General features: G+C 38.1%; 1 protein-coding gene, 1 long non-coding RNA gene and 1 pseudogene across 2 annotated transcripts; 2 read left to right on the forward strand and 1 right to left on the reverse strand.

The window, feature by feature from the left end:
* Positions 1-499: 499 nt before the first annotated feature.
* LOC106301263 (probable E3 ubiquitin ligase SUD1) lies at positions 500-3739 on the forward strand. The gene is given in 10 exon segments (XM_013737626.1): positions 500-1285; positions 1539-1982; positions 2047-2234; positions 2307-2588; positions 2661-2736; positions 2738-2813; positions 2901-3052; positions 3128-3274; positions 3361-3489; positions 3491-3739. Coding segments are annotated over 10 exon segments (2502 nt in total). The 5' UTR covers positions 500-526.
* A 2194-nt stretch (positions 3740-5933) lies between these two features.
* LOC106303001 lies at positions 5934-6409 on the reverse strand. The gene is made up of 2 exons (XR_001262465.1): positions 6219-6409; positions 5934-6110 (listed from the first exon to the last, which is right to left on the reverse strand). It is a non-coding gene; the product is annotated as an uncharacterized LOC106303001 (long non-coding RNA).
* Positions 6410-7694: 1285 nt separating this feature from the next.
* LOC106329161 lies at positions 7695-11184 on the forward strand (annotated as a pseudogene).
* The last annotated feature ends 231 nt before the right edge of the window (positions 11185-11415 follow it).

The following is an 11415-nucleotide window of genomic DNA, read 5'->3' on the forward strand; positions in this document are numbered from 1 at the left end:
CCCCCCCCCCCCCACCTTTTACCTTTTTACTTTCTTTGGGTGAAAACTTGTGCGACACGTCTCTTGCTTCTGCCTAGAAATTAAAACTCCACATGTATTGGGTAATTGTTTCAACAACCCACTTGATCAACCAAAACATGTTCTAGTTTTTTAAATATTCTCGCTACTACATTTTCTTTACAAAATAACTTTAGTTTTATTTTTTAATGGTTTAATCTCTTTGGTCTTTCAAAGGAAAGGAAAAAAAGAAGTTAATGAGATATAAAGATGGTTTCAGAGGAAGCAACGAAGAAACTCACTCTCTGTAACTCTGTACACTGTAGCTGTCAAGAACATAAAAGCAAGAAACAGAACCATACGTCATACGACCAATCATAAGCGTTATATATTTTCTATCATTAAACATTTTATTTATTTATATAAGAACATGTCTTTTTGGCAACCCTATTTTCATTTGCCGCTAAAGCAAAGTTGCTGAAGAGAAACACAGAGAGAGAGAGAAGAGAGAAATACAAGAGGAGCTTTAATGGAGACAGAAAACAAAGAAGCTGTTCAGACAGAAGCAAAAGACATGAAAAACGAAGATGTAGACATTTGCCGGATTTGCCAGTCACCGGAGGAGCCAGACAATCCGTTGAGGCATCCTTGTGCATGTCGTGGCTCTCTCAAGTACGTCCATACTGACTGTATCTTCCTCTGGATCAATCGTCGCAGACGCAAGCACTGCGAGATTTGTAAACGCAGCTACTCAATCGTTCCGGTCTATTCCGACAACGCTCCAGAGAGACTTCCATGTCAAGAACTCTTAAAGAGCCTTCTACTGAGAGCATTTCGTTTCATGACTCTGATCCTTCCTTGGCTATTGGCGATTACTTTCCACTCGTACTGCATGTTCTTTCTCGAGAGCAAGAGAGTTTTTGAACTGTCATGTTTCTTTCTTGGTCTTATTTACACCGTCGAGATAGTGACTGAAATCACTTTCATCGTTGTTCTAAGGGTAGTATACGAAGAGCTTGTAAGAACAGAACACGAGTTGTTACGCCGTGTGCATCTCATAGCGAATGGTCTAAGACATAAGGGTGTTACTAGAGTTCTGCTTGTGTTATGGAAGTATATGAGGGTTCTTTGTGATTGGTGGCATGATCAGCTCTTGCAGTTACCTTTCTTCCACGACATGTTTATGAGAGGACCTCTTGCACTTGCGTTTGTTCCAAGAAACACACAGCTTGATGAGTTTGGATCCATAAGAAGGTTTCTTTTCTTCTTGGATGACAACACTTTTTCTGTAAGTACTCTTAACCTTAATGCCTTGGCCACAATTAAAAAAAAAAACTATTTTGCATAGTTAATATCATATTAATAAACTAATTAAACTATGTAATATGTAATTGTTTGTTAGAAATCATCTCCATTAGTTATTTGTTTTTATAAAATATATAGTTATTATGATAAATAAAAAATTTGTATACAATTTTCTAATATATACTACTGAAATTAAAATATTTTTAATTTTGTATGGGGTCTTGTTTGCTCTGTAGGTTCTTGCCATCAACATCTCTTGGTCTTTCCTCGACTGTATGTTACCTTATTTGATTGGCCAAGCTGTCTTTGTGTTCCTACACTGTGTCCCTCCACACGGTTGGGTTTTGGAAAACATATCTGAGATTACAGTTGGACACATAGTTCTATTCTCAGTTTGGTTGGCTTACCTTAAAAGCGTTTTCACTCTGATTCGGAATCCAACCAGAACAAGATGGTTTTCACTGTCAGTTAAAGATACATTGATCTTGTGTTTTAAAACCATCCTTCTGCCTTGGATGCTTGGTTTCTGGATAGATTTCTGTACGTTCCCTCTAACCGGAGCAACGGTTTCTCAACGGCTTGAGGTTGTTTCAGACTATCCACACGTGGCTGCCAAACATTGGTGTGTAGGAATTGGGTACTTGCTAGTTGCTTTGTCTTGCATGAAGCTTATCCAGGAGGTAACGTTTTGATCTTTGTTTCATAATTTACTCAGCTTCTTATTCTTCTTCTTCCTTTTGACAGATTGTTCAGAAACGTGCCTTTTGGTATCTCTTAGATGTCACATAACCAAACTACAAAATCACTAAACTGCATCTACGTTCCCTACTCTTTGCGTTTGCTTTCCATGGAGCAGTGGTAGTGATTGTGTTCCACTTACCGATAAAGACAATCACTCTCACCATCCAGTCCTTTTTCCCTCTCAAATTTGGGCAAAGCTCTCACCACACACTGTTTTCTAATTTCTTGATTCTTGAATAAAAAATGTGTTATAAATGGTGCAGGGTCTACAAGGATGAGTTTATCCTTGGCTTACTCGCTGCTTATATATGCTGCCCCATGCGGTTAGCCAACTCTGTTAAACAATCTATCAAACCAATAGTTCACAAGTGGGTTGTTGCTGTCAGTTCTTGCCTCAAGTTAAGTGATTTCTTGGTTAGAAGAGACGGTGTGAATCATAATGTGAGACTAGCGTTTGGCATAGCTGAAGGTTCTATGGTGAGCTTTTATGGATCTCAGAGGGATACTACATGTGAAGAGGATACAAACGAGCAAAGAGATGAATGGTAAACACCCATTTAATAAATATCACTCGGTTGTAGAATTTAAAACTTTGATTAAAGTTAAAAAAGTTTCAGGTTTATGCTAAGGATTGGACTGATGCTGGTTCTAGCTGCTTTGAGTGTGTTTCTTGTTAGTACAACATTCATGGCTTTTACCAGTTCTGGTTGGGAGAGCGTTCTTCCACTCTATCTCTTTCTACATGCTAAGCTTCGGACTCGAACACGATGGTTTGTACTTTCTTTTTTTTTGCTTCAATCTTTCATAAACGTTTCTTCTTTGTAGTATTACGCTTCTATATAATCTTTACAATGCAGATATTTGTGCTTTCTGGATTGGACTGTGTATCATGCGGAAAATCTATAAAATCACATGCTTCGTCTATGACCATATCGTGACGAGAAGAGTCGATTTGCTTCTCAAACATGTCATGAAGTGGATCCAGAATGTCTTGTTGTTCTCCATATGGGTAACAAACACTCAAAATTTTACTTCTTCTGTGGAGACATATCTATAAATTAACATGCAAAACCTGGATGAACAGATCTTTGTGGTACCTGGCTTGCTCGGTCTCCTTATCAACCTTATGATCATCATCCCATCACAAGTTACGCTAGACGAATCACCTGTGTATAACTTTCTCCACGATTGGTTGATCGGTCTGTACGTCCTTCACATCTGTATCGCCTTGGTAAGTAAGAAACTTCATCATTATCATCATCATCTCCTTTTTCTTGAGTATCAAGTAACCGCTTTATATTTTTTTTTTACTCGCAGACTATGTTCACACCAGTCACCTGCTTCGCGACCGTTGCATGGCGAGAAAAGCTTCAAAGAATAAGAAGCGTCGGTATCAACAATCTTCCTTTCACAGGGCTGATTCGAGATGTCATCGGCTCGGCGATAAACAAACACACTTCTAATTACTCTCTGCGTCCCCTACGTGATGGTGACTTCTCTGTTCCCTGTACTTGGATTCTCACGTGAAGCCAACTTAACCGTCCAACGGTTCGTGTGGCCGGTGTTGCTAGCTTTGATGGTCATATGGTTTAGTGCCAAGCTCGTTCGTAACCTCATCGTTTACCTTCACCAAGTCGAATTCGATAACCGGTACAAAGTGGGAGAGAGGTTGGTCGATTTCACTGAAGATCTCTGAGTATGCAAACTGTTGGGGAAAGTCACACGGCGCAGCGGAAATACTTATGGTCGTGTTTTTATTCGGTTTTATACCAAAACATAATTATTTAGTTTGGGATCATATTATATAAATTTCAGAGTCATATTGTCATCACAGTCATTTATTAAAAAAATATTATATTTTCAAATAAAAGAACAAAAAAAAATAAAAACGCTTATACCTTCAGATGAAATAATCAAATCTATAATTAAAATCAAAGCTCAAAATTTTGAAAATAAAAATAAAAAACAAAAGAAAAGTATGAAATAAAAGTTTTTCCACTCTTCCATATTTAGTGTTCATCAAAGTCATGCTTCTTCGAGTGAAACTCTGTTCGTTTATAAATAAGAAAAAAATTGTGAAGAATTGTGTTCTAGTTATTATCCATCAAATTTATAAACTTCACTTCAATTTAATCAATGCTAAAAGAAAGCAAAATGATTAAAAGAAGAAAACTAAGAAAATAAGAAGTCTCAGGTGCGATGAATTGTTATTTAATTATATTTTAAGTGTTTTTCAAATTAAGATTCTTTATTACTATAAAAAAAATATGGTAATAATTATTAACGAAAGAATAACTTATATAACAAATAGATTTTCATGTGACGTTATAAAATATGTACATATTTACATGTTTCTACTTTTGTTCGGTTTTGTTCGGTTTATTCGGTTTAATCGGTTATAAACCAAACCATATCCAAATCCTACGGTTTTTATAAAATCATATCCATTCGGTTTATATGGTATATACCAAAACCACACCATATTGTCTATTTCGGTTCGGTTCGGTTTTACCATATTGGGCAGACCTAGTTATCATGGCTAATATTTGTTTTGCTTGTGTTATATTCTCAACTCATTTTTTAAAACATTAAGTAGCAATCAATTCATTCTTTTTATCTGTAACATGGATAACGAAATTATCAATAACTTTTCATAACATGTATTACTAAAAAAAGTTAAATGAGAAACCTACAGGCTACAGGTGACAATGAATTGAGAGGCTTGTTATATATGTAAGTAGGAGTAACACTAAAGAAATATTTGTTGTCGTTTGGTTTTTACTTGAATTCAATAAAGCTGACAACATTTATTTTCTACTTTGAAATTTGTCAAATTATGAAAAGGGAATCTCCTAGTTAACGTTACTTTTTCTTTTCAGCTTTATTTTTTTTCTCAGATAATTCTATCTTTTCAACTTTAATCATGCATGCATTTTTATAGAAAAATCATTTTTGATCGCAATGATCGTCTCTTTACTTCTCATTTGCACGCTTAAATGTTATTGTTCCTTACCTCAACACTCAATAGGTAAGTTGTATATTTGTGTGTGGTAAACTAATTTGCGTATTCTTATGAACATGTATTACCGAAAATGGTGGAATTAGAGTTGTATCTTAACATTTTGGGGCTTTGTCTCCATGCTTTGGATTCTACAAATGTATCTCATTCATGTATCTCTCTTTGTATGCTACCTTGTTTTGTTTTGTTGTTTTTTTCCTACTACCTTGTTTTGTTAATGGGAATTCAATGTGAAAAAGAGATGTATCTTGAACTTTTCTATAACTACCAAAAATACATACGCTAATTTGTAATGTTTTATACTTAGTCTCATCGTTCATTTACTATTTCAAGTGAGGGGTAGAAGAATAAAGCATTTAATATTATAGTGAAGTCTGATTGTAAGAACAACTGGAAGAGAATATGACTCGTGGGAGAATGAAATTCAGATTAACGTCTGGATCATATTTTAGATTATAAGGGTAAAACAAAGGTTCGATCTTTCTCTTTCACATCATAAACAAAATTCCCTTTGATTAGATTAGCCCAAAAATCAAGTTAAAAAGAAACCAATCACGTTCTGAAATTGTGGAAAGTAACTTTTCATTAGCACTATTGATTATGTTCGATTAATAAAAAATATTATATATGTCTTGGAGCTTATTTTTTCGTGGAGGTGGAGATATACGTCAGCTTGGGATCATAACGTACGTAGGTGCGTCGTGACTTGACCAATTATTGGGTCAGGAATTGGACAACAGATAGCTAAGAACAAAAAAAACAAAAAACAATTTGATGTAATGTAGATACACACAATGAATGATATAAAGCAATTTAAATTATAGATGGTTTATTAAACATTTTTTAGTTGATAGGCTGCAAAGCTGGCTCATGTTCAAGTGATTTAGTGAACTGAGAAACACATAATTATATGTTTCAGATTGCATAAAGACATGGAAATTGCATTGATGTCTCAAGGACAAGTTTTAAGATCAAGCTCGTTCCACTCGGAGGATGAATCACTTCCTGAAACTATTCCTTTTCCTGAATAGATCAAGGCTCCAAGACCCTGGGAAACACAAATGAAAAAGATCAGATAGATGCAATGCAATAAATAACAATAAATTTGCGACAGTGAGTAAAGTTGTTATAAGTAAAAAAAATAACTCACTCTCACCTTTTTGACTAAAGCATATCTTATGCCTACAGAGAATTCACTCTCTCCACCACCAAAAAGCCCCACAGGTCCAGCATGCATTCCTCTATCAAATGACTCTGGACAAAAAAGAAAGAAAGAAAAAGAATATGTACCAAATCTCGGTATATTAGCATGTTGGGAAAGTCACACGGTGCAGCGGAAATACTAATGGTCGTGTTCCCCTGACCTTGTGCGAACCTGTGAGGAAAATACTTCGACGATGGCAAGATATCAAAGTTGCGATAACTAAATGAGACACACAATTTTTACGTGGAAAACCTCCTCGATGTGAGAAGGAAAAACCACGGGACCGTAGTCCACTCAAAAATCCACTATATAAATGGTATGAGTACAACCACGTCCTCCCTGTTCAACAGCCTGAACAGAACAGAGAGTCTAGCTACAAATAGCTATCTCCAACACAAACAACAACAACAAGAGAGCAACACAAAGCTTCAAAACCGGCAGCAACCAAACGACCTCAGCTCACAAAGATTCCGGCTTCCAGAAACTAATCCAACCGTACAAATCCAAGATAAACAAGTCGACAATACCTCTGCCAAATTTCAGCTCAATAAGAGAAGATCTCACCGTTGGATTTACCAAACACCCAAGACTGTCTCGCTGAAGAACTGTGACGACCAGCTTCACTAAAACCCAGACAACAGAAGATCCAACCGTTGAAATCCAAATCCCTTCGGTGAACCTCTAACCCACTGACTGAAGAAGCTTCCCACAAAATATCAGCCCGATCAGGATCCGTTTGACCCTCCAAATCCAGTCTTGAAATCACCTTACGAGTTTTCTCCTTCTCTCTCTTCTTTCTCTTTTTTTGTCTCTCTCTCTAAACTCTATTATTGTGAGTCTACAGTGCAAAGGGTCATGAGAATTATTATTATGTCTCATGCCCATTTGGTTCTCTCCATCTAGGAGGGACCCAACACAAACGACCAAAACCAATGGTGTTATATCAACATAGAATATACTAGTTTTCAACATTATTATGTACATAAATTAAATGCAGTTTCAGAATGTTATTATGGAGTCAAATGATTTGGATAATCTTTAAGACGGTGATTAATATTTTAACACGTAGTCAACGAACGTCAAAATCAAACCACGTTGGGGACACTAGAAAATTCTGTTTTAATTACTGTGACTTTGTTGCTCAAAAAAAAATTACTCTGACTAAAGGTTGAATTTACTTGTCCAAAAACAAAAGTTAAATTTTACAGTTTTACGGTGGTAAAGCAAAGTTTCTATCACAAACAAACAATGAAGGGTACGAATCGTCAAAACGGCCTCTGGCTCGCTTTTTAATTTATTTTGATTTAAAATATATTTGCTTCTTTTAAGCTTTAGCTGTTTAGCATGAACAAGTGACGAGAGAGACTAGAGAAGCTAGTGACGAGAGAGAGAGAGAGAGAGAGAGTGAGAGAGAAGCGGGTGAGAGAGGCGCGAGAATATGGACGTTTTTCCGGCGGAGAACGAAGACGGTGGCTACGATCGAGCTCTCCCGGCAGAAGAAAGTGACAAAGACGACGACGACGACGGAGGAGATTTGTGCCGGATTTGCCGATCACCGGAAGGACCAAACGATCCGTTGAGGTATCCGTGCGCGTGTCGAGGATCAATCAAGTACGTTCACCAGGAGTGTCTCCGTCTCTGACTCAACCGCCGCCGATACAAGCAGTGCGAGGTTTCTTCCCTCTTTCTCTCTCTCATCTTCCTCATCTTCTGTTTTTTTTTTTTTTTAGGATTTTAGAATTTTAGCTTTAATCTCATCGTGACTGTGTTTCTAGAAGATTCGTGACCACAATACATGTTCCTTTTGACGCAGGTATGTGGGCGTAGCTACTCGTTCGTCCCTGTTTACTCTGAGAACGCACCGGAGAGGCTCCCATGCCGTGAGTTTGTCAGAGGATTGTCACTGAGGGCACTAGGCGTCGCTGCTTACGTTTTCGCCATTCTCTTCAACGCGTTTTGCTTTTCCTTGCATCCTTGGGGCCGAAGTAACGCGACTCATAACCAGAGGCTTTTCCGGGTTTCGGAGAACTTTGCTTTTCTCTTGTCTGGCTTCTTGTACAATGCTTGGATTGCCTTTCTTATGGCCATTATGGCGGTTCTAAAGCTTATGGCTGAAGATTTCTTTGGGCTTCTCCTTGAGATCGATGTAGAGGATGATGAACCAGGACTTATTAGAGGAGTTGTTGCGCGTGTGTTTTGGAAACATATGGCGATTCTGTGTGATTGGTGGCATGATCGTCTCACAGTCAGTGGATTCATCTACGTCCTTGTAATTGAACCTGATGAAGCAGTGCTTCGTCCTCGAAACCCACAGTTTCATGAGTTTGGAGCAGTCAGGAGGTTTCTTTTCCTTCTTGATGACAATGCATTTGCTGTAAGTCCCTGATTCTACACATTTCTTCTTAGTTATCCATATTTTGAAATGTCTTATTATGTTAACAGGTTTTGTTTTATCTCTGCAGGTTCTCGCCACCAGCATTTATGTCTCATTCTTCTTCGTTCTTCTTCCATTTACGATGGGGAGACTTGTCAGTGCAGTCCTGCTTCTTTTCCAACCCATGGGGGTAGCTACGCAGCTTCTTTCAGGAGACTCATCACTTGTCCAAGAACCAGTTCTTGTTGGATATTTGACTATGCTATCGCTGTCCTTGGCTTATCTTGGAAGTTTTGCTACTCTGAGTCGAGACACAATTCAAGCCATAGCCAAGAGATTATCGATGGGGTTTTTCAGGGTGGCAATGACACTCCAATACGTCTTATGGGTGATTTGTTCAGCAAAAATGTGGAAAAATCTATTTGTGGTTAAGGATGGGTTCGTCTTGTGTTTGAAATTTGGTGTTTTGCCTTTGGCACTTGGCTGCTGGTTTGATTTTTGCACACTCCCTATACTTGGAACGACGGTTCCCCAGAGGCTTGAGTTCATTTCAGACTGTCCCTTCGTGATGATCTTACATTGGATGTTCGGACAACTTTGCTTGCTATGGGTTTGCAATGCCATGGGGCTTATCCAGAAGGTAACCCGGTTTAGTTTTACTTTCATTCGTACAGGACCTTATTTTTTTTATGAGATTTTTAAAAGGTATTTTTCCATTTGACAGATCTTGCAGAAACGACCCTTTTGGTTTCTACTAGACGTTACTGATCCCAACTACAAGATCACTAAACTGTACCTAGGCCAATTTCTCTTTGCGTTGGCTTTCCATGCATCATTGATGGTGATTTTGGTTCACTTACCAATATTGACTATCTCTTTCATCAGCCCTTCCTTTTTCCCGATCCAACTCTGGTAAGATCCTCTTTGCCTTTACTTACCTTGTATCATCCCTAGATTCATGCTACTTCGATATTTTCTATAATCTAATAAAAACGCATGAATATATGATGCAGGTTCTATGAAGAAAGGATTAAGCTTCTCTCAATGTTTGCTTATGTATCGTTTGCGAGAACAAGAGCAATGGATTGGTTAGCAGAGCTTATTAAACCAGCTATAGAACCCACAGTTCACAAGTGGATAATTATTGTCAGTTCCTGGCTCCAGTTGAGTGACTTCTTTCTCGAAAACCATGCAAACCAGAATGTGAGACCGTTGTTGCAACAAGAGCTGGAGGCTCGTGATAGTTGGTCTATACTGAGTCCTATAGCTGAAGGCTCTCTAGTCAGATTCTATGAATCTCAGAACGATGCCACTTCTGAAGAAGATACTGACGACGACAGGTAACAGATATAGAGAGCTTTTTTATTAAAAAAAAACACTTAATTGTTCATGCTCTAATAAGCTGTAGATGCAGGTTTATAACACTGAGGATCGGATTGATGTTTGTTCTAGCAGCTTTGAGCCTGTTTCTCATTAGTACAATCTCCATGGCGTTGCCAATTCTGGTGGGAAGGACTTTCTTCCACTGTATCTATTTCATCATGATAAAGTTCAGACTCAAAAACGACGGTTTGTAACTTTCATCATCTTGCTTCATACGGCTTCCTTGCAAATGACAGTTTCATGTTATACTCTAATTAATGATGAAGTGTCTCATTTCAAAATCTTGTCATTTTAGATGTTTATGGATTCTGGATTGGATGCTATATCCTGCGAGTAAGCTATGTCAGGACTTGCTTCATATTTAATCTTATCATGAATAGAAGAACCGATTTACTTCTCAACCTTGTTCTGCTGTGGATACGGAACACCTTACTGCTCTCCATCTGGGTAAGCAAACTCAAAACTTCATCTTCCTTTCAACATTATTGAAAAAAGCTTTTGGTTGACTTCCAAAATTTGATGAACATGTCTCCTTCATACCAATGTTGCTTGGTCTCCTTATCGATCTTATGATCATCATCCCATCACAGGTGCCTCTAAAAGAACCACCGGTTTACTTATTGCTCCGAGATTGGTTGATCGGCTTAGTTGTCCTTCACATCTGGACCTATCTAGTAAGTACTACATCTTAAAGGTTTTTTGGTTTTCACGCTTTCTTGGTTGACAAGTAATATCTAGATTCTCTTTCTTTTATTACAGACAATGTTCACGCGTGTCAACTGTTTCGCAACTGTGGCATGTCGGGAGAAGCTTGATAGAATCAAAAGTGTCGGAATCAACAGGCTTCCATGGACGTGGCTGCTTGGAAACGTCATGTGTCCGATCATAAACACTCTTCTAACCACTCTAGCGTTCCCTTTCTGGGTGGCAAACTCTCTATTCCCATTGCTTCAATTTTCTGGTGCAGTCGACCAGGCCGTGCAGAGGCTCATATGGCCGGTGTTATTAGCCATCATCATCCTAGGGCTCGCAGCCAAGCTCACCCTCGATCTGTTCCTTTACATTCACCGTCTGGAATACGATGATCGGTATATGGTAGGAGACAGAGTGGCTGACTTCATTGAAGATCAGGAGTATGGAATCAAACTCAGGACTATGTGACACTGGACGTATGTTGCGTAGACAACTAGTTTTTCTAGACTTTCTCAGACTCTCATGAATCTTGTTACTCACATTTAATCTTCTTTAGTTAGTTTAGAAACACCAGTTCGATTTTGCGGGTACAACAAAAACATGACAACTCTTTGAAAATTGTGAAGATATGTTCGTTTTGGTAGTCCGTTTTGTTTAGTTTTCAAGTTTGGTCTGGCAATTTACGTACAAAGTCGAGAA

This window comes from Brassica oleracea, chromosome C1, assembly GCF_000695525.1.
Source record: "Brassica oleracea var. oleracea cultivar TO1000 chromosome C1, BOL, whole genome shotgun sequence".
Taxonomy (NCBI): Eukaryota; Viridiplantae; Streptophyta; class Magnoliopsida; order Brassicales; family Brassicaceae; genus Brassica; species Brassica oleracea.